This window comes from Callorhinus ursinus, unplaced genomic scaffold (genome assembly GCF_003265705.2).
Source record: "Callorhinus ursinus isolate GAN/ISIS: 27379988/994484 unplaced genomic scaffold, GSC_fseal_2.0 scaffold15, whole genome shotgun sequence".
In the NCBI taxonomy this organism is placed as follows: Eukaryota; Metazoa; Chordata; class Mammalia; order Carnivora; family Otariidae; genus Callorhinus; species Callorhinus ursinus.
This window is the reverse complement of record NW_027397077.1, coordinates 46263424-46286445: the sequence shown is the minus strand read 5'-3', so window position 1 is coordinate 46286445 and position 23022 is coordinate 46263424. Positions and strand designations below refer to the sequence as shown.

Below are 23022 nucleotides of genomic sequence, written 5' to 3'. Positions count from 1 at the left end.
CCCAGTATCCCATCTCCTGTCCAGAGTCCTCTGTTGGTGCCTTCTATGGGCTAGGGTTTCCCAGGTCTGAGGCCTGGGCTTCTCTTCTCACTGCACTCACTCGCTGAACGGTGCAACCACTCTCAAGATAACCTACAGCGGCAGCCCAAACTCTCTCTCTCAAGCCCTGAACATTGAATGGCCTCCTGGATATCTCCACTCAGCTCCCACGTTCAACACAGCCGGAAACAAACTTCTCCTCTTTCCCTCCTGCACTCCCCATCTCAGAGATGGTGCCATTATCCACCTAGTCCCCCAAGCCAGAATCCCGGTGTCTTCCTGGATGCCTCCCTTTTGCTGTCCTCAATACCCAACACGAACAGATTCTACCTCCTAAATGTCTCTTGGAGATTTCCAGTCCTCACGATCCCTCCTGCACCTACACGGGCTTCCATCCAGAGATGCTTGTTCGCTGCACAAAACTACTGAGGGCTGACTGACCTCCAGTTCTGCCCTGCTCACCAAGGGACCTGCCCTAGCCTGAGGTGCTTGTGTAATTGGAGAAAGAACAGCAGCAACAGCCTCCAGCTTGATGCAATCTACCACTACCCAGGACCAGCCGGAGGGATTCCCCCTTCCTGGGCATCACAAGCTGTTTAACCAAAACTACAGAATTGCTTAGAGATCCCCGCTGTGCCATGCCCTCTACATCTTTACAAATGACATTCTTTCTATCTAGAACGCCTCTGCACCTTTGCTTTCCTCGGTGAAAATAACTCCTACTAAAATATCAAATTGTGGCCTTCTACAATCCTGGAGCTGTGTGGGTGCTCTTAAGTATTCAACCTGGGAGCTTTTGGAGTAGTTGAAAGAGACCTTCTGCTCACGAGACCTCAGAAAACAGGCCTCAGTTGCCTCATCTGTAAAATAGCCACAGGGCGAGCGAGGTCACGCAAGCGGCAGGTGGGGCTAGTCCCCACTGCCCCCACCCGCAACTCCAGCTCCACCCCTTTGCCTGGAGGTCAAAGCCGCGCTGAGCCCGATTGCTCTCCAGGCCGGCAGGCGGGGCGCCTTGGAGGAGTGGGCGGGGCCTCCTTCTTTGGCCCGCCCCCCCGGCACGCAGATGAGGCCGACGTCAGGACGCCATGTTCCTTCAGACGCTTCCCGGGCTCGGGAGGGTCACGTGAGCCGGCTTTCGCGCGAAAACTAGTTGTTGCTGGAGTGGCGGCGGGGAGCGTGGCGCTGCGATGGCGGTGAGCGAGCGGGTGTTCCCCGGCGGCCTGCGCGTCTGCCGTGCGCGGGGGAGGCGCGGGCGTGGGGGGCCGACGGGTGGACCCGGCGAGCCCCCATGTCGGCGTGGGCCCGCCGTGCGGGCGGTGCGGGCGCGCGCCGGGACCTAGGGCGAGGGGCTGCGCACTTCGAGTCCTCAAGGCCCTCGCCCCGCTCCGCCGCGGCCGGATCGGGCCTCCAGATGGGGTTGGGTCTCTGGGCTCTGGTTTGGAGCTGATTTCTCCCCTTTACTCCTCCCTTGCGGGGTCTGCAAAGCCAGCGGGCCCCACGCCGCTCCAGTCCCCTTGGGGATGCCTCCTCTCCCGCACCGGGCTGGGAACTCGAATTCCCCAACCCGAGCTTTATGGCCTACCCGACCACCCTCATTTACTTACTCCGCACCTGCTTGTGGGGCGCCCTCTCTATGCCTGGCGCTGGGAGTACACAAGACAGATAAGGCCCCGCATTTTCATGCACATATTATTGTAGTGTTTTTTGTCTCTTTGTCTTATTTATTGTCTGTCCTCTCCACCAATCTGTGAATTCCAGATCTCTTACGTTTTGGTCACTCTCATGTTCTGTCTCCTGCCTCAATGTCTTGTGTATTGTGGGTGGGAAGCCATGCACACAGGAGAGGAGTGTGGGAAGAGTAGAGAAACAGGTACATAAACAAATGAGGTATCCTTAGTGACTTGTCATGGAGAAAACACAGGGAAATATCAGTGCCTGGAGTATTTGAGGATGTGATATTTGAGCTCGTTGCTGTGTGTTGAGAAGCCATTAGCTCACAGAGCTCACAGGAGAGCATTCCAGGCAGAGGGAACATGAGATGCAAAGTCTTGAGGCTGGAGGGGTTTGGAGTGGAGTGGGGGGGAACAGGGTCACAGGTGGAGAGGGCCACCTTATAGGATGCTAAGTCAACCCTCACCTCGGTCCTCCTGCAGGAATCATCTGAGTCCTTCACTGTGGCATCCAGCCCAGCCCGGCGGCTGCGAAGTGATCCTCTCACCTCCAGCCCTGGGCGAAGCTCCCGTCGCACAGATGCCCTGACCTCCAGCCCTGGCCGTGATCTTCCCCCCTTTGAGGATGAGTCTGAGGGGCTTCTAGGCACAGAGGGACCCCTGGATGAAGAGGAAGAAGATGGAGAGGAGCTTATCGGAGATGGCATGGAGAGGTATTTTCATTCAAAGCGGGGTACTCAGCAGATAGTTTTGCAGAGAGCCCATTGTGTACCCAGTGACCTTGCTTTGGGTACAGGGGAAGCAGAGAAGTCAGTATCCTTGCCTGTGAGTGCACCTTGATGCAGGATCTAGGGAGAGACAGACAAGTCCAAGGAACCACAACATAGGCCCGAGTAACTTGCTGTATCATAGACTGGGCCCTAAGGCCTGGGTAAGCCTCAACTCTGTAAGATGCGCACCTCAGGGGATGCAAGGAGTCTCTCCTGTGGTGGACCACATCAGGGATGCCAAGGATGACTTGGAAGAATAGGAAGCAGGCAGCTGAGTGTTTTTCTGCAACTTCAAAGAAACCGGGGTGGGTGGGCGGAGGGGGCACCTGATTAATCAAGATTTCGTTGCAATTCAGCGAATATTTATTACACCTGATCTGTACCTGGCCCTGAGTTAGATAGTTTCACACTTATTAATAAAAATAGAAACATGTATTAAAGGTTATCAGACTTTTTTTTTTTTAAGATTTTATTTATTTATTTGACAGAGAGAGACAGCGAGAGCAGGAACACAAGCAGGGGGAGTGGGAGAGGGAGAAGCAGGCTTCCCGCTGAGCAGGGAGCCCGATGTGGGACTCGATCCCACGACCCTGGGATCATGACCTGAGCCGAAGGCAGACGCTTAACGACTGAGCCACCCAGGCGCCCAAAGGTTATGAGACTTAATGGTAAGGTAATGGAGTAGGCTCTGCAAGGGAGCAGGGTTCGATTTCTCCTGCTGCTCTACCCCGTATTTACAACCAGGATTTGGTAGATACACTAGTAGTAGAATTATTTGAAATGTCCAGAGCCTTATGAAGACTCTCCTTTGGGGCCTTCTTTTACCCTGACTCAGGAGTTCCAAACATGGTGTCCAGGCCATCCCACAATCCATGGGGTGAGCCACCGGAGGGACTTGGAAGGGCTCCCTGGACCTTTCGGATCTTTACTTTAAGTACCATCACCCCAGATGATGAGAGCGGATGTGCCATATGTGCCACACTATGGAAGGAATTGGGAGCCTTTGGACAAATCAGCCAGCTCTGAAGTTTTTACGTGAACATACGCTTTGAATTCTCTGCGGCATATATCTAGGGATGGCATCGCTGGCTCATATGTTAACTCTGTGCTTCATCTTCTGAGGAACTGCTAGACCTTTTTCCAAAAGAGCTCTACCACTTTACATTCCCACGAGTGGTGTATGAGGGTTCTAGTTCCCTGTGGTTCTTGCAGACACCTGTTATTTTCTGGTTTTCGGTGATAGCCATCCCAGTGGGTGTGAGGCGATGTCTCATGGGGGTTTTGATTTGTATTTCTCTGGTGGTTAATGATGTGGAACATCTTTTTATGTGCTTACAGGCTATTTGTATATCTTTGGAGAAATGTCTATTCAAATCTTTTGCCCATTTTATGATTGGATTGCTTGATTTTTTTTTTTTTATAGAGTTGTAAGAGGTTTTAAAATTTATTCTGGGTACAGGTCTCTTATCAGATAACTGATTTGCAAATATTTTCTTCTCAGTCTCACTTTTTTAAAATTTTATTTTTTTTTAAGATTTTATTAGAGAAAGCAAGCGAGAGAGAGAGCACAAGGTGGGGGAGCAGCACAGGCAGAGGGAGAAGCAGACTCCCCGCCGATCAAGGAGCCCAACACGGGGCTCGATCCCCTAGGACCCTGGGATCATGACCTAAGCCGAAGGCAGATGCTTAACCAACTGAGCCACCCAGGCGCCCCCCCCTTTTTAATGGTGTCTTTTGAGGTACAGAAGTTGTTAATTTTGATAAAACCTAATTTATTAATTTTTTATGGACCAATTAGAATTTCACTGAGGACAGAGGACATCTCATGTGACTTAAAATTTTCTCAACGAGTCAGACAAATATCTTTTTACTGAGAACATTTAAGAATTCAGAAATGGATCAGCCCACACATCTACCTGGCTCCTCTGGGATCGGTTTCTGGCATCAGCAACATGGGATTACTTAGGAGTTTATTCAAAAAAAAGAAAAAAAAGGTAGCAGGTCACCCCCAATCACCATTTACTCTGAAAAAAGGGAGAATTCCAGAGGATCATCTTGGGGAGGTAGTGTGGTATCAGAGAACAAGCCTGCAGGTTGTGGTTGGACTGTGTTTTGACACCCGGCTCTGCTGAGTGGCTCTTGGCAAAAGCCCTATCATCCCCAAAACCCTGTTTCCTCATCTTTCAGATGGAGTAATGATGTCTGCCTCCCAGAATTGCAGGGAGGAAAGCCGTCCTTGCTCTCAGTGGGTTCTTTGTCCACACAGCATTCCCTTTCAGATACCTGACAGGTGACATCGTGGAAAACAAGTCCTTGGAGGTGTTGGAGTAGCTGAGAGGGTTGAGCCAGTGGACAGGCATTTCAGAGAAGCTGGTTTGGCTGATGTCAATAGAAGACCTTCCCAGTACTTGAAGGGGTTTGATGTGGCATTGTCTGGGAGGGGAAGGTGCAGGGAGAATTTCTGCCCTCTTGGGGAGGTAGGGCCAGCTGTCTGAAGGACCTTTCTGCCTGAAGGTTTTCTGGTTCTTCAAATTTCTGTTTCTTTTTGGATGCTCAGAGCTGTCTGGAGTTCCCCTCCCTCTGTTTTTTATTATGGTAGATACACATAACACAGAATTTACCTTCGTAAACATCTTTAAGTGTCCAGTTCAAGGGCATTAAGCACACTCTCCTTGTTGTGCAACCGTCTTCAGAACTTTTTCACCTCCCCAAACTGAATCCTACAGTATTTGTCCTTTGTGATTGGCTTAGTTCACTGAGGCCATTGTCCTCAAGATTCACCCACATTGTAGCATAGTCAGACTTTCTTCCTTTTGGAGACTGAATGATATTCCATTGTATGCATAGACCACACTTTGTCTCTGTTGGAGATCCTTTTGGAGCCTTTGTATTTCTGGCCTGGAGACTCCTCTGGCCTGCCCAGGCTGGAGTAGGCCCAGTTCCTGGGCCCGCTTTTGTTTTGTTTTTGATACTAATGGGGTCTGTTTTGGGGCTCCCTCAGGGACTATCGTGCCATCCCAGAACTGGATGTCTACGAGGCCGAGGGCCTGGCCCTGGACGATGAGGACGTCGAGGAGCTGACAGCCAGTCAAAGGGAGGCAGCAGAACGGGCCATGCGGCAGCGTGACCGAGAGGCCGGCCGGGGTCTGGGCCGCATGCGTCGCGGGCTCCTGTACGGTAGGCTCAAATGTCTGCACCTCCAAGGGTGCAAGGCTGGTCCTAGCTTCCAGAGCTTCGGGGGGGGGGGCTGGAAAAGGAGTTCTGGGGAAGGCAGGTGGAAGGCGGTGGGAAAATTGCATTTGAGGGTACCCTTTTGGCCCCCAGACAGCGATGAGGAGGATGAGGAGCGCCCCTCCCGGAAACGCCGCCAGGTAGAGCGGGCCACAGAGGACGGCGAGGAGGACGAAGACATGATCGAGAGCATCGAGAACCTGGAGGACCTGAAGGGCCACTCCGTGCGTGAGTGGGTGAGCATGGCAGGCCCACGCCTGGAGATCCACCACCGCTTTAAGAACTTTCTGCGCACCCACGTGGATGGCCATGGCCACAACGTCTTTAAGGAGCGCATCAGCGATATGTGTAAAGGTGTGGCTTCCACGTGTCCCCGCTGCCTCTCACCGCAGTCTGCCTTGCAGAATTCTTCCTCAGAGGGTCATTCACTTGGGCCTTTAACAGCATGTTTAATAGAAATATGAAGTGCAGGGAATACTGAGCCACTTGCCCGTTGCCGGACAGGAGCTAGCACCTGAAGCCCGAGATGTCCGTCATCGGGCAGATACAAAAAGCATTGCATGTCTGCACTAGGACGCTCTACTGGCTGTCCAGGGATGACAGCTGAACCACAAAAGTGTCTGACGTGCTTAGAAGGTGGCAGATTTAATGTCGAAGTCTGGATTACTACTTTAATCAGAAAATAGAACATCCTGTATACAGGAATTAAAAGGAGGCACTTGGATCTTGGTCCGCTGCTGTACACACCACTCCCTTTTGTCTTGTATTTGATGCAGTTTATTCACAGGTTTCCTTCCTGGTCCTTTTAGGCATTTTGAATTTGCAGCCTTCCTGCACTTATCGTTTCACTTAATGTGATTTCATACATCGTGTGATGTCCGCATTTTTAGATTGGGAAATTGAGGCTTAAGATGTGTCACTTGCTGAGTCACACAGCTAAAGCAGGGCAGGTTTAGAAATCAGGGCTGGGGTTTCCAGCTCCAAGTCAAGGATGGGGGGCGTGGGGGGCAGGCCTTCCTCCTTGCACAGGGAGAGGGAAATTGCCTGCTGTGTCCCCGGCTGAGCTCTGTGCTTAGTCTTTCTTCTCGCCTCCAGAGAACCGCGAGAGCCTGGTGGTGAACTATGAGGACCTGGCGGCCCGGGAGCACGTCCTGGCCTACTTCCTGCCAGAGGCGCCGGCAGAGCTGCTGCAGATCTTCGACGAGGCTGCGCTGGAGGTCGTGCTGGCCATGTACCCGAAGTACGACCGCATCGCCAGCCACATCCACGTGCGCATCTCCCACCTGCCTCTTGTAGAGGAGCTACGCTCGCTGAGGTGAGCCAAGGGCAGGCGAGCCTGAGGCCCTGCATCCTCAGCACCCCGTGGCTCAGCTTTGTTCAAAGGAGCTCCAACGGGGCCATGGGTTTCTGGGCGGGCTGGCTGTGGCCAAGCAGCGCCCTCCCCTCCCGGCACTCTCGCTTGGACCAGGTGCGATGGTGTGGAGCTGGTGGGATCCAGGTTTTCTGGATCCACCTCACTTAGAGTGCTGATCTCTGGAGGGCATGGGTCAGTCATCAGCCTGCAGGCCTCTGATAGGCCCTCTCGTCCCTGCAGGCAGCTGCACCTGAACCAGCTGATCCGCACCAGTGGGGTGGTGACCAGCTGCACGGGCGTCCTGCCCCAGCTCAGCATGGTCAAGTACAACTGCAACAAGTGTAACTTCGTGCTGGGGCCCTTCTGTCAGTCCCAGAACCAGGAGGTGAAGCCGGGCTCCTGCCCTGAGTGCCAGTCGGCTGGCCCCTTTGAAGTTAACATGGAAGAGGTGAGAGTCTGTTCCTGCTGTTGGCTGCTCTTCCTGTCTACGCCGGGCCTTCCCCACCTCTAAGACAGTTGGATGAGCGTGGCAGCCTCGGGAAACAAGATGGACTTGTGCACTGGCCACACCCTGAGGCGAACCAGATCTATCTGGCCAGCCTGTTTAGTTTGGCCCGTGGGGTGTTCTTCAAGAATTCAAGCCAATATTTTAAAACCAGGACATTTTGTTTAAAATGTCAAAGTTGATGGTTTTTCTTTAAAAAAAAAAAAAAGTCTGGTAAAACTGGACTCACTCCTTGTTCAGCTATCTCCTTAGTAAGGCACCTGCTTTCCCATCCCTCACTCCCATGGGGCTTTCCCTTGGCGTTTCTGGTACTTGCCTCGCTGTGGGCCTCTCGTTGGCGGGCCTCTAGATTATAACTAGCTTAGACATTGCTGTGCTGGATTCAGGAGGCCCTGCTGAAAGCTTCTGGGCTGTTTGCCTTTGTATTTGAATGACTTGATCTGTAGAGTCGGGGTCATCGCAATACCTTTGGGGGATGCCCAAACCCCGTTTACTGCCTTGCTGCCGTGCATGCTGGCGGCGAAACTCTCAGCACTGCACCTTTGAGAAGTACCCTAGCTGGGACCCCTTTACCAGAAAGCGCCTGAGAGTTTCTGCTTGTGGCAACCCACAGCCGAAAACACCTGCTCAAAAGCTCAGGTGCACCTTGCCTTGGGGAGGGTGAGCCTGTGCCTTTGCCCAGAGTCTTCCCCTGCCTGTTTAGCTCACCCTCTTTAAGAGTCCGCTTTCCCGGAAGCTCCTTGAGAAAGAAGGCTCTTACATAGGAGCAGGGTTTCAGGCTCTGCTTCTGCACGAGTAATAATTACAGCTGAAGTTTCTGGAATACTTGCAAGGTACCTAGTGGATGGGTGATGTATAATTCAGTTTTCATCACACTTTTTGAGGCAGGTGATATTATTGACCCCAGAGTCACCCAGCTAGAAAGAGGCCCAAAGGATTAGAACTCAGGATCCAGAGCAACTGCTTTTAACAGCTCTATTATGTGGTCTCTTTTCTAGACAATAAGTGAAGTAATGGACATTAAATTGCATAGCACAACATTGGCATGTGACTTTTGGCCATAGAACCCACACTTAGTGGAGCTCACTGTTGGGCATTGATTTGAGTGCTTTGGATGTATGACATGATTTTTTTTTTTTTAAGATTTTATTTACTTAGAGCTTGCATGAGTGGGGCAGGGGGAGCTCCCTGCTGAGCTGGGAGCTCTGTGTAGGGCTCACTCCCAAGACCCTGAGATCATGACCTGAGCCAAAGGCAGACGCTTAACTGACTGAGCCACCCAGGCGCCCCTATATGACGTGATTTAACTCTCACTGTGAAGTTGCACTCGGAGCCTTAGCATCCCTATTCTGCAGAGAAGGCGTAGAGAGGGGACATCACTTGCCCAGGATCACACAGCTTAAGCCATGGAGCTAGGGTTTGAACTTAGCATGGCTGTGGCGTTCATATGCACCAGGGCTTGGCTGCAAGCAGGTACTTGACTGTCTGGCAGTAAGGAAGCATCCACAGGAGTAGTGGTAGGAGTGGGGACCATCCGTGTGTCGGTCACAGCAGTCGCGTTCTCTGCTTCAGCTGTCCGTTTTCTGGTCCGCTGGTGGAGATAGGAGTCCTGTCTGTTCTCCTTCCTCATGGGGCTGTGGCCAGGGTCAGGTGACATAATAAGTCTGTGCTTGGAGGAGTGTGAAGTCGGCCATGCAGAGACAGGCCCCTGTGACCTCTGTTTGTCCCACGCAGACCATCTATCAGAACTACCAGCGCATCCGAATTCAGGAGAGTCCCGGCAAAGTGGCGGCCGGCCGGCTGCCTCGCTCCAAAGATGCTATCCTCCTTGCTGATCTGGTGGACAGCTGTAAGCCAGGAGATGAGATAGTAAGTGGCCCAGGAGCAGGCCAGGCAGCCGAGTTGCTAAGGACATCAGCATGAGCATCTGTAGTGCAGAGAGGGTTGCTGGCAGCGGGAGGGGTAGGCTGAGGTCAGTTCTTCAGTCACTGGGAGGAAGAGCCTTTCCTCCTTTACTGGCCGGTTGGAATGTGGGGGGTAGAAGTTTTGCTTTGGTCTTCCGGGTTACTCATCTCGCTGTCTGGTAGGGAGGAGTTGAGGAGGAGAGATCAGACAGTGGAGGCAGCGGGGGGAAGACCCCGGCCCTGAGTCTAACCCCGGCCCGGCTCTCTGGGTTGTGCCCCCTCTCCCAGGAGCTGACTGGCATCTACCACAACAACTATGACGGCTCCCTCAACACAGCCAATGGCTTCCCTGTCTTCGCCACCGTCATCCTAGCCAACCACGTAGCCAAGAAGGACAACAAGGTCGCTGTGGGGGAACTGACGGACGAAGACGTGAAGATGATCACCAGCCTCGCCAAGGACCAGCAGATCGGGGAGAAGGCAGGTGGAAGTCCGGGTGGGATTGTCGTGCTTCCAGAGGAGGCCGCAGAACCACGGTCCTAATTCCCGGGTCTTGGGGTCTGGGTTCTGCTTCTTCATTCTTTCCCTTCCCAGCATCAGCTCAGTCAGTTTGCCTTGATCTGGGGGGAGGGAGGGGGGCTGCGCTCTGGGGGAGGAGCTGGAATACTGGCTTCGGAGACCCATCCCTCGACAGGATGGGGCTGTGATGAGGAGTCAGTGGATCGAGTCGAGCCCAGGCTCAAGGCTGAAACAGGTGGAGCAGTAGGAATAACTCATCTTGTGAGGGTATCCCCTGGTGTCAGACCAGGGGAGGACCCAACACCCGTTTCTCTGGGAAGAGTGCTACCCCAAGAGGGTTTTAGGGTTTTGGTTTTTTTTTTTTTTTTTTTTTTTTTTTCTTAAATTGTAGACATTTTTGCTGAAGGTTGGGGAGCTAGGGATTTAAGAGCCAGACTCTCAGTTCAGGTCAATCAATGCAGGCTCCATTTGGCTTTTTGAGCAAATGGAATCCTTCCCTTGAGGGCAGGGCCACATCTGACACACTCATTTCCGTCACCTTCACCTGGGCCACCAAGATTTGGGGTTGCACCAGGAGAGGCAGGGGTCTCCCCAGCCTCGGGAGGACAAGAACTTCATTCTGCCAACATAGCCAGTCCTTGAATACCTTGTAGGCCGTGTTCTAGGATCGTGGTGGGAAGTCCGACACAGTCCGTCCTTCCCTTCCTGGGGCTCATAGTTATCAGAATCCCCAATAATAAGAAAACAAAAACGTAGCATTTTTTCACTTAATCAGTAACATGGGAAAAAAGACGCAACCCATGATTCTTCCCAGAGGAAAATTAGTAGTAACACGATGGACATGTTTTCAGAGTTTTCACTAGTATTCGAGCCAGTTTCTGTCCAGGGCTGGCAACCTTGGCCCTCGCATGCATCAGCTGTGTGCACGTGTGCCCGAGCTGCCGAAGGAGCAGTGTGCTTCTAGAACAGTTCGCTAGTGCCCTCTTTCCCTCTGCTGCAGTTATCAGCCACTGCTCTTCTGCTCTGTTGAGGAGACAGGAGCGGCAGCAGATAGAGCGTGGGAGGCAGGATTTGCTTGACTTCAGGCTTTGGACAGGCCAGTCCCTGTGTGTGCCTTGTGCCCCAGATTTCCCGAACTGCCCCTAGTGGCCCTAACATGGAGGGTTGTGCCACACTTTGGTGCGGTGATAGCTGCTGTTTTGTCTGCCTCTGTCCACATAGCTGACTTTGCCAGGCAGACATGTCCCAGTATCATGGTAGTGACTGCTCAAGGTCAGTTACACCTGCACGCTTACACTGTGACTCCCTCAGGGTTGGAGACGGTGACATCTAAACAGAGGTTCTTTAGAAGGATCCCCAGGATCCAGAGGGGATCCTTCTAGAGATGATGACATCTCTAGTACACCTTTCTGAGTCCCATCAGGGAAGCAGGGCTGGGTGATACGAGGGAGTGTTGATCTGTACTGACCCCTTTAGCCCACTGTCAGGGTGGATATTTTTACCAAGAACTCGGACAAAGAAACCACATGGCGGTTTTGGGGACAAACTGAAAGGATGACAGGCTTGTCATGATGGGGCTCATTTGAACTATTTAAGCCAGAGGTTTGCAATTTGGTGGCCTGTGGACCACATGCAGCCTGCTGATGGGTTTTAGTTGGTTGGTTGGTAGGTGGTTCTGTGTTTCCTTTTCTTTTTTGTTCGCTTTTATTTTTGAATTGGTTATCATCTTTAGGAATTGAGATTGCACATAAAAATCTGGAAGCCCTGGTTTTTGGCCGTCCAAGCGTCTGTCAGTGCTAGGTCTTTGTTTCTCTCCAGTGATGACTGATGGGAGAGCTAAGGGGCAGTTGCCCTTGCCATTGGGGCACGCTCCCTGCTGTCTGTCCCAGCCACCCCCTGCTCTGTCCTCTGCAGCCTGATGAACTCAGCTTGCCTTTCGGCCCATTTGGTTTTGTGGGCCGTGGCCGCTGACAGGTGGAAGTAGTCAAGGGATGAGTGCTGTGTCTAACACTTAGATTTTGTTGTAAAGAACTAACAGGAGAATCAGTTTGGGGCCAGACTCCTTAGGTTTGGCTTTTGGCCTAATCATTGGTGTGATCAGATGAGTTGCTCGCCTCTGTACGGATGAGCTGATGGTACGTAGCACCCACGGGTAGAGTTGTTACAAGGATTACGGGGATGTGCTCGTGTGCTGCATGCTCAGCAGCCAGCTGTTTTGCACGTCGGTACAAAATTTAGTTGTACAAAAACTGGATGGGCGTGCCGCCCGGGACAACGGATGTTAAAAGCATAAAGGTCCGTAGGAGGATAAAAATAGCTTAGCTTTAAGGCACGTTCTAGACATTTCCTGTTCATTGTCTCGTACTCACAGTAGCTGTGTGGGTGGGAACTTGGCCACACTTCGTGGTGGGCTGTTCTGAGCGGGGTGAGGGGGGCAGGGGATAGGGCAGTGTGTATTGAGAATTAAGAGCATGAGCTTCAGATTCAGAGGAATCTGGGGTCAGGTCTTGCCTCTCATTTAGGAACAGACAGTTTGACCAGAGCCTTGGTTTGTTTCCTTTTTTTTTGATCTGAGAGAACCAGAATCATTATGAGGGTTAAGTGGAATACTTCATGGCAAGTGTGTCATTCCTTGGCAGGTCTGGGTTTGAGTTTACCTTTTTTTTTTTTAAGATTTTATTTATTTGAGACAGAGGGAGAGAGTATGCATGAGCGGGGGCGGGGGAGCAGAGGCAGAGGGAGAAGCAGACTCCCACTGAGCAAGGAGCCTGACATGGGGCCCGATCCCAGGACCCTGGGATCATGACTTGAGCCGAAGGCAGACGCTTAACCAACTGAGCCACCCAGGCAGCCCTGATTTTTCTTTCTTCCTAGCCAGTACATCTGCCCATTACTGTCTCAGACCAGCTGGGTCAGCGATGGCAGCGTTAGCCTTAGTGTGGTTGCTTCCCTGTCCTGTGTAGTCTATAGGGAGGCCCATCTGGATGCAGCAGGTGCTTTGCAGGAGGGGAGCTGAGCCTGGGCAGCTGTGCATAACAGGCGAGAAGGGGGCCTCTGCTCTTGGTCCTGGAGGGAGACATTACCTCATCCTTGCAGGGGTGCCTGCTATGGGAACAGCCCTGAGAAACAGTCTGGGTAAAGAGAGGTCAGGGACGGGCAGCCTTGCACACCCACAAGACGACCAGGAGGATGAGACATCATGGCGGATTGTCTCTCCTGACATTCCCAGCACAGGTGAGGGTGCAATGGAAGAGTCCTGCATATCGAGCCCTAAGCATCTGCTTGACGCTGTGTAGGTAATTTCCAGATAGTAATAACAGTAACAATCCTATAATGGAGGTGTCATGGGTGCCCATTTTATTGATGAATAAATGGAGGCCCAGGTTCAGTAAGCTGCCATGCAGCATAGCTGCTAATGGCAGAGCCAGGATCCCTGTTCACACAGTCTGGTCTGAGTCTGCGCTCCAGGGACTGCTCTCTGTTCCCTCTCCCTAAGTTACTGCAGCTCGGGAGGACGTGTGTGTTCAGGGGGTACTTGGTTATGGTGAGTTCTGTGGCCACCCACGTATAAGTCCTGGTCTGAATACTGAAGCCTTATTACAGAAACTTGCAGACATACACATGGAGTGGGTACAATGAACCCCGTATGTCCTTCCCCTGGACTCCACCTGCAGCTGGAGTCGGGCCACCCCTGTGTCCTCTATACTCGCGCCCAGTTCCCTCAATGACTGCAGCCAGTTCCCCACACAGTGTTTGACCTACAGCCGTGGATCTGTAACAGGCCCTCTCTACTGCACCAAACCACAGCACCGGGGCCACACTTTAAAAACGAGTTCGTGGTTCCGTGGTAGCAAGTATTTCCTTGGTGTCCACATTTCCCTGATTATCCTACTTTTTTTTCTTTTTTTAAAAGTCTCTTGGAATCGATGTCCAAGTAAGGCCTGCACATTGGAACTGGTTGATCTGTCTCTTAAGTCTCCGTCTTCAGGTCCCCTCTCCCTCTCTTTTTGTGGAAGAATCTGGGTCATCTGTCCTGTTGAGATTTCGACACTCTAGGTGTTGCAGATGGGTCTTTGTCGAACGTATTCCTGGGCCATCTGTTTTCTGTGAATTGTCACTATGATGCACACACATAATCAGTGTCCAGACTGATTTCTTTTTGGGTGGGGTCCGTGGCGAGATGGGCTAGAGGTCTATCCCACCGCAGCACCTGGCATCTCCTTGTCTTTCTGTGATGTTAGCAGCCACTGACAATCCTTGGCTAAACCCACTCATTCATTAGGGGTCACAAAATGACGGTCTTCTAACTCCAAATCCTTCTTCATTTATCTTCTGGAATGCTTCCGCATAGAAAAACTTTTCTTTATTAACTATTGGACTATGCCTAGGTAGAGGTCCTGTAGAAAAAGCGGATTGTGCTTGATCCTTTCCCTTCATTTACCAGTTTTCAAAATAATGAACAGTTCCCCTCCCGTGGTGACCACTGAGTGTCATCACAGATGAGCAGACTTAAATGACATCGAGGCTTCAGCGTTGCAGTGGCCATCCGGGTGATGCCCAGCGGGTCCCTCTAGTTGCCAAGCATGAAGCCCATCGTCCTGAGTCCTATTGGTGTGACCCTGGGTCTCTGATAGCTTTTTTCTTTCTTATATAAGACACGGCAGGTTCTTTTTGCACATTTCCTGCCGAGACATGGGATCAGCCATTTCTCCAAGTATCCCCATGGGGAGTAGAATTTTCTTTCAGTGGGAAATAGTATTTAGAGAGGCCAGCCTCTATAGACATCAGCCTTGGACCACCGTGCACCAGTTAATGCAGTTCTGTGTCTCCTTGAGCTGGGTTTTACAGAAAATGTTAGGGCCAAGGAAAGAACCAGCAAAAGTGTCCAAGTGGAAACTGACCTCCATTCCTGACTTATTATATAAAGTAACAGCAGGAGGCATTTCTGGCTCAGTACCAGTGGTACTGGCAGATCCTCTTTCCAGAAGGACCTGCTAGTCATGCCGCCCCCTGGCAGCAGTGCAGAGTGGCCATCCGCAGGATAAGCTGCTGACCCCTGACTCCAGCTCTAAGAACGGGACATCTCCCACCTTCATGCTTCAAGGGAGCCCCGAGGGAGCGGTTCGTCCGTCTGGCTGGTGGGCAGGCAGGACAGCTGGATCCAGCCCAGTGGCGGGGCGGGGGGTGCCCTCCAGATTTTCAGCACTGACTTTCCTGCTTTGGTGCTCCCTTCCCCCCAGGCCTGCGGTACAAGCCGCCTTGGTATAACCTGTAAGGGGGAAGGAGGGGCATGCACTGCTTCTGTGGAGTCCCTCCATGCAGATGGCAGAAAGGTCAAGAACAGTAAAAGCGCGCAGGAGATGGAAGCTGCTTCCTACTGGCAAGACATTTCTTTGTTGTCTCTGGTTTCATCTTTAAAAGTCATTCAGATTTTGAGATTCTCTCTTTTCCTCTTCTCTCTCACACACAGATAGATGTCTCCGTGACTTACCAGTTGAAATGATGACTTCCTGGTGGGCCCATCTCCTGAATGTTCCATATTTATCATATTTGGCTACCACAGCATAGCCGGGAGCCAAGCACTTGTATAAACTTGTATAAACCTCTCACTTAGGGCCCACCCAGTCCTCTGAATTGGGTTGTGATACCTGTCTTCCATTTGAGGAGACTGAGGCTCAGGCAGCCACAGAGCCCGTGGGAGGTGTCTTCCTACATCTGTATTGTCAAAGCCCACCCTCTTCCCACACATGGCACTTGTTTCATGGGCCTGGGTCTTTTCTCCTTTCTGTGACCTTTGGGTAGTCCTTTCTGAAATATGACCAAAAAGGGGGTCCGACTGGCGTTCTGTTAAGCTCTAAAGTTCTGTGATTCTCAGGAAAAGCCAACTAAGGCCAGCCCAAGGTCAGAGGGCAGGGCTTGGTGCTGGGGCCTGGTGGGATTGCAGCAGCCGTGGTGTGGGCACTCTGGGGCTGGAGACATCCCTGTTCCCTAAGATTGGAGCTGGTGGGGGACCTACCGTATGTGGGGCGTTGGCCCAGACTCAGAGCAGATGTGCCCCTTCTCACTGGCTCTCCCTCCCTTGCAGATCTTTGCCAGTATTGCTCCTTCCATCTATGGGCACGAAGACATCAAGAGAGGCCTGGCGCTGGCTCTGTTTGGAGGGGAGCCCAAAAACCCAGGTGAGTGGTGGTGGGCGCCACCCCCTTTCCCTCTGCATTGCAGGTACCAGACAAGGCAGGATTTTGCATTTAAAGGTTGGGTGCTTGGGGAAAAAGTACATGTTAGCAGATGGCCAGACCATGTGTGGCATGGTCATTGTAGGGAGAGCGTAGCCTGTGGCTATGGTGCCTTGGGTGGTTTTAACTATAAAAATAATACATGAATATGTAGAGATAATTACATCCTCTTCTTAAATTGTTAGAAGTCACAGAAAGATGGAAGTCCCCGCTGTCCATGGTTTCTAATCCAGTCCCCTCCTGGTGGGTCACTCCTGATCAGTGTGGTTGGTGTGTGCACTAGTGGACCATTGCGTGGCCATTCACATAGACTTACACGTGTACTTACAAAATAATACAATTCTGTGGCATGCATGTATTTCTGTTTATAGACACAGTATTTCCTGTACCTGTGTGTAAGTGGTTGCGTAAAAATACTCAACTTACCTCTTCCTGCTCATTAGCATGTGTGGGGCATCTTTTTGCACTGGTGCATACTGAGCAGATTTATTCCCATAAGAAACTGTATCAAGGTCCCTATAGCACAGCGTACAGAGCTGTTCTTCTCAGTGGAAAACATCTGCATTGCTTCTAGTTTCTTACCTTTCCCAAGAGCGTCTTTATAGTAGCGGCCCTGTGCCCCCATTTCTCTGGGTTCAGTTCTCAGAAGTGGGATGGCTAGTCCTAGGGTCTTGCATCCCTTTCTAGAAAATATGCTTTGCAGTTGGCATAAGCAGAATGAGAAATTAGAGATGACCCGGCTATGTTTGGCACCCCTCCCCTCCCTTTCATCCCCGTCTCCATCCCTGCCTCCTTCAGGGGGTAAGCACAAGGTGCGAGGCGACATCAACGTGCTCTTGTGTGGAGATCCTGGCACAGCCAAGTCTCAGTTCCTCAAATACATTGAGAAAGTGTCTAGCCGAGCCATCTTCACCACTGGCCAGGGGGCTTCAGCCGTGGGCCTCACGGCATATGTCCAGCGGCACCCCGTCAGCAGGGAATGGACCTTAGAGGCAGGAGCCCTGGTTCTGGCTGACCGAGGAGTATGTCTCATCGATGAATTTGACAAGGTGGGTCCTTGGGCCCCATGGCGATAGGTTTCGGGTTGTGTTGGCTTAGCCCTGAGTGGGGAAACAGGTGTTAACGGGATAGCGGTCGGGGCAAGCATCACACATTTGAACCTCCTGCAGATGAACGACCAGGACAGAACCAGCATCCACGAGGCCATGGAGCAGCAGAGCATCTCCATCTCCAAGGCTGGCATTGTCACCTCCCTGCAGGCCCGCTGCACCATCATTGCCGCGGCCAACCCCATAGGTACACCGGGCACGACAGCCACGGGGGTTGGGGCCTGCCACAGGGAGGCCTCACCTTGCGGGGGGGAAGCCTGCAGCGTCCCTCGGCCAGTCCCGAGGTCTGAGGAAGGAACTGAGCATCAGGAAACCTTTCTCTCTCCCGCAGTTCTTGCTGGGGGTGCATGGAAGCAAGACTTGGGGTCTTTTAAGCCATGTTCTTAGAACCAGTTTTGGACATTTTCCTCAGAAGACAAGAAAAATCTAGTGCATTATCTAAGTTCGGGCGGAGTTGGTTGTTGATCCAGTCAGCATGTGGGCAGGGAGCTCAGGCACTACACCCACCTTATTCTAGGCTTTTCCTGCTGGGAGTTGATTAGACTTTTAGTCTAAAGGCTCTTTCAGGCAAGTGCTCCAGGAAAGCCCTTTTCCTTGTCTTGTCAAGAATGCCTGGCAGATGCAGGTACTGAGCATCCTTCCTTTTCCAAAGTCTTCTTTCTCTTCCGTCCCTGAAGCGACTTGAGGTTGGCAAGAACTTTGTGCTCAGAAGAAGAGCAGATCGAAGGAGCATAAACCCTGATGGAGAAGTGCCTTTGTGTTACAGGAGGCCGCTATGACCCCTCGCTCACCTTTTCAGAAAATGTGGACCTCACGGAGCCTATCATTTCCCGCTTCGATGTCCTGTGTGTGGTGAGGGACACGGTGGACCCAGTCCAGGTACACAACCCCATGTCCTGGGGCTCGTGCAGTAAGTTCCGGGGACCTTGAGTGAGGCTTGGGGCCTTGTCATGTGCACCGGTGACCCCCAGCCACCCACAGCTGCCTGGCACATAGTAGGTGTCGGATGATACTGTTGTGGGAGTGTCATTTTCCAGCACCTGCAGCTTTCACTTCTTCCAGCAAGCCGACTTACTCCAAGCCAGGTCATGAGACTCACCCTGTGACTTGCCCTCTCCCCCCTTGTCTTAGGATGAGATGCTGGCCCGTTTTGTGGTTGGCAGCCACATCAGGCACCACCCCAGCAACAAGGAGGAGGGCCTGGGCAGCACTGGCACCCAGGAGCCCGCCATGCCCAATACATACGGTGTGGAGCCCCTGCCACAGGAAGTGCTGAAGAAGTACATCATCTATGCTAAGGAGAGGGTCCACCCGAAGCTCAACCAGATGGACCAGGACAAGGTGGCCAAGATGTACAGTGACCTGAGGAAAGAGTCCATGGTGAGGGCCCAGGGTGCAGCTGTGGGGTGCAGTGCAGGGAGGGGAGCTCAGCAGAAGCTTCTTTAGTTGTGCAGTTCGTTAATCTAAGAAGCGCTAGAGCTGGAATGCCTTTGAAAAATGATATGTAAATACTTTGGCCATTTTGTTTCAGGTGGAACGTAAACATGCGTGCATTTGTCTACCTGGGTATGGGGCCAAGGTCCCTTGAGTGTTGGCCGCTGGTTTTAATTTCTGTGCTGACTTTGTGAATCTCACCCAAACATGGTCTGAACAAGCATCAGTTCTTTCATGGTGGAGTGAAATACAAAGGCAGCTTGCATGCGGCTGGAATGCAGAACTTTTTTTTTTTTTTTTAAGATTTGTTTGTTTATTTCAGGGATAGAGAGCTTGAGCCAGCGGGGGGAGGGGCAGAGGGAAAGAGTGAATCCCCAAGCTGACTCCCTGCGGCAGGGCTCGATTTCACGACCCTGAGATCACGACCTGAGCTGAAATCAAAAGTCGGCCACTCAGCCGACTGAGCTACCCAGGCACCCCTGGATTGCAGAATTCTTGCAGATTGGTAGGTCTCACCCACCTAACCCAGACAGCAGCTTCTTTGGTTTTTTTGTTGGTTTGATTTTTTTTTTTAACTTTCCAACTTTATGAGGTTCTTGGAGAGCATTTGACTTAGTTTTTATACAAACAGCTTTTTTCCCCACTTACGTTGCACAGGTGTGTGCAGCACTTTCGCATGACAGAAACAGGTTCAGCTGGCCACAGACATCTCGGACTGGGCTGCCCATGTGAGCCTGGGGGAGAGAAGGTGCGGCGGGATGGCGGCAGGCCGCGAGTGTGTGGCCGCCATAGGAGCCGCTGGCCGTGCTGACAAGACCGGACACTGTCCTTCCTGCAGGCCACAGGCAGCATCCCCATCACAGTGCGGCACATCGAGTCCATGATCCGCATGGCAGAGGCCCATGCGCGCATCCACCTGCGGGACTACGTGATCGAGGATGATGTCAGCATGGCCATCCGCGTGATGCTGGAGAGCTTCATTGACACGCAAAAGTTCAGCGTCATGCGCAGCATGAGGAAGGTGTGTGAGAGCTGTGTGGCGGCCACGGTGGGCATCCCGAGGCTCTGGATCCGGGCTCTCTTGTCCTGCCTGGCTGCTCAGGCAGGTCGTGACGGGAGCGTGGCGGGGACTGGTCATCCTCTAGTAGCCTTGAGGGTCCTGGTGAGGAAGGGCATCATTTGACTTTGGCTGTTCTCTGCAGACTTTTGCCCGCTACCTTTCATTCCGGCGTGACAACAATGAGCTGCTGCTCTTCATCTTGAAGCAGTTAGTGGCAGAACAGGTGACGTACCAGCGCAACCGCTTTGGGGCCCAGCAGGACACTATCGAAGTGCCTGAGAAGGACTTGGTGGACAAGGTACGGGCCCAGATGGGAGGGCGGGCTGCTTCCTGGGGAGCTGTCCGGCATCTTTGGGGGCAAGAAGTCCTTCAAGCTCCATCATTAAGCGGGCAGGCCTCAGATGGGAGCCACGTATGAAGTGTTCATGATGGGCTGAGCCCGGTTCTGTGCAGTTACACTTGACCATGGTGAGTCCTATTACTGCCATCCCATCTCACACAGGAGACAGACACAGGCAACTGGCAGAGCTAAGGTTTCAAGCCCTGTGTCCCGACTCCAGACCCTGACTCAGTTTACCACCACCACGAACGGGTCTTAGACATTGCACCGGCACAGAGGCTCTGCTGCAGACCAGCGGAGGCTCATTTTCGTGGCTCACTTGACGTTTCCTCTTTTCAGGCTCGTCAGATCAACATCCACAACCTGTCTGCTTTTTATGACAGTGAGCTCTTCAGGATGAACCGGTTCAGTCATGACCTGAAACGGAAAATGATCCTCCAGCAGTTCTGAGGCTTGGGGCCGTCCACAGTAGCTCGCTGAGATGCTGGTGGGACCAACTCCACACTCTCAGGCTCACAACCCAACTGCTGAGGGACTCGGAGAGAGCGTGCAGGGCCCGAGGCTGAACCATCCAGCTCCCCCCACCATTTCCTGGGCTCAGGCTGGGCTTGGAATGAGGCTGTTTCTTTCTTCACCTCCACTTTCTGCTCCTCGTGCCATCTTGGGTGGGCTCACTTTGCCGGTGTTCTTCTTTCCCCTGCTCGGCAGCCCACCGCCTACAGGAGATTGGTCCCCACTTTGTTCCTTGGGCCAGAGTCCCTTGTGTTCAGGGTACCGCAGTCCGTCTTAGATGACCGAGCACATGAGGGTGTTATGAGAACTTGTTGCCCTCTTGGTGTGAGTTCCGGTCCTGGATGCTTCTACCACTTTGGCCAAAGAGCAAGTTCAAGGTATTCGTAGTGTTTTTCTGAGCTCTGTCCTGCAGGTTTCTCTGGGCTTCTGTGAGCGGAGAAAATGTGGGCTGAAGAGCACACAACATGTGGCCCAGTGCCTTCCGCACCCCCAGGGCCAGGGATTGCTGTGGTCGAGAGACGGGAATGAGGCTTATTCCTGGTACCAGTTGTGCCTAACCAGGACTGGCTGTCACCATTCCTGTGCTCCTTTGTTTTCTCCTACTAGCCACTCCCCATTCTCTCGTTGTACATTCAATTTTTGTTCCTGTAGTTTTTATTTTTAATAAAATCTAAATAGTGGTGGCTGTTGGCCTGGATTATATCTTCATGTCATCACACAGGCTCTCCACTCCCCTTGAAGGCCTTTCCCATCTTCCATTTCTGGTGTTTGTTGGAGGTAGATTGGTCTGTAAGAGCTGTCTTGTTTGTGGGCGTGCAAAAAACAAAAATGTTGTGGCTTTGCCTAGGGAATTCAGTTGGTAATTGCTGCCTCTGTGATGTCTATGGAATCCATGAGAACAGAGAACAACAGACTTGTACACCTGGAGGGACTGAAGGTAATCTGGCCCTGCCTGCAAACGGAGCTGTGGTGTTCATCTCCACAGCATCGCCATCTAGCCTCTACCTGGAAATGCCCAGCTCTGCTCAGCTGCTCTCGGGGTGGGTGGACACCTTCAGTTCTTAGTGTTTCTTAACCTGAGATGAAGCAGAAATGTCTCCCTACGGCTTCTCTCTTGTCCCAGTTGTCCTTTCTGGAAATTTCCAGGATGAGTCCTTCCTGTGTGAGTCCTGCAGGTGTCTGATGAACCTCGTATGTTTGATTTCCTTACTCAGTTCCTTGCACATACCCTGGAGAGTCCAGTAAGGGGAAGGCCCTGAGGAATGTGGGGAGGTCTCTAAGGAAGCAGTCAAGTACTGGGAAACTGGATGGGGGACAAGAGGGATGAGGAGGTGGCCCTTGTAAAGGTGAGCTCTTTAGGAGGAAGAATGGGAAGGAGCCAGCCCCAAGCAAAGAGCAGTCCGTGTGGCTGAAGCTTGAGGGTGGAGGGGAAGAGCTGGGGCAAGAGCGGGGCCTTGCAGTTGCAGCCTGAAAGGAAAGATTTTCTTTACACAGCATATTTCTGACACCAGATGTGTGGGTTCTCCACGCCACTCAGTTTACTTTACAGTCACACGCTGGGTGGCCCACAATTTTTTTTTTTTTTTTAAGATGATTTGAGAGAGTGCATGAGGAAGCGGGAGGGACAGAGGGAGAGGGAGAAGCAAACTCCCCACCAGGCAGGGAGCAGGGAGCCCCAGATGGACGTGGGACTGGATCCCAGGACCCCTGAGATCATGACCTGAGCCAAAGGCAGATGCTTAACCGACTTAGCCCCCCAGGCGCCCCTGGGTGTCCTACAATGTAAGGCAGCTCTGACACTACCTGGAATCAGCATGCAGACCCCACAGGGTAAGGGCTTAGTCCCATAGGACTGCACCCACTTCAGACACGTTGCAAGTAGTGGGGCCCCAGGTCTCCCACACTTAGGTCCAACTTGCCTGCAAATCAGAGATTCCCATGACCCCGTCCTCAGGTTTGATAATTTGCTGTAACAGCTCACAGAGCCCAGGGCAGCAGCTGACTTGCTATGACCGACTTACTATGTACTGGGGTGCAAATGATCAGTCGGATGGGGAGAGAGACATAGGGCGGGTCCCAAAGTGTACTGTGTGCAGGAGCTTCTGTCCCTGTGGAGTCTGGGGTGCGCCACCCTCCTGGCATGTGGCTGTGTTCTTGTTCACCAACGCAGAAGATCCTTGAACCCTTTCAGTTAGGGGTTTTTCTGAGGCTTCATTACATAGGCATGATGATTAAATCATTGGCCATTAGTGATTAACTCAACCTCTAGCCTTACCCTCCCCAGAGGTCAGGGGCTGGGGCTGAAAGTTCTGATCCTTTCATTCCAAGGTTGGTTCCC

The 23022-nt window shown here is 52.2% G+C and overlaps 1 protein-coding gene across 1 annotated transcript; it reads left to right on the top strand.

Moving 5' to 3' along the window:
- The first annotated feature begins 1107 nt into the window (after positions 1-1107).
- MCM2 (minichromosome maintenance complex component 2) lies at positions 1108-21364 on the top strand. Its single transcript, XM_025885490.2, has 16 exons — positions 1108-1232; positions 2193-2422; positions 5481-5656; positions 5804-6064; positions 6806-7025; positions 7305-7512; positions 9304-9438; positions 9762-9953; positions 16078-16171; positions 17027-17277; positions 17398-17524; positions 18104-18216; positions 18469-18717; positions 19610-19792; positions 19974-20129; positions 20511-21364. Exons 1-16 carry the CDS (start codon positions 1227-1229, stop codon positions 20619-20621), a joined length of 2712 nt encoding a protein of 903 aa, XP_025741275.1. The 5' UTR covers positions 1108-1226; the 3' UTR covers positions 20622-21364.
- The last annotated feature ends 1658 nt before the right edge of the window (positions 21365-23022 follow it).

What these genes read in the sequence shown, in the direction of transcription:
- MCM2 (XM_025885490.2), top strand. An exon ending in ACCAGCAGATCGGGGAGAAG is followed by an intron (nt 9,954 to 16,077) that starts GCAGGTGGAAGT and finishes CCTCCCTTGCAG; the next exon opens with ATCTTTGCCAGTATTGCTCC. An exon ending in TCATGCGCAGCATGAGGAAG is followed by an intron (nt 19,793 to 19,973) that starts GTGTGTGAGAGC and finishes TGTTCTCTGCAG; the next exon opens with ACTTTTGCCCGCTACCTTTC.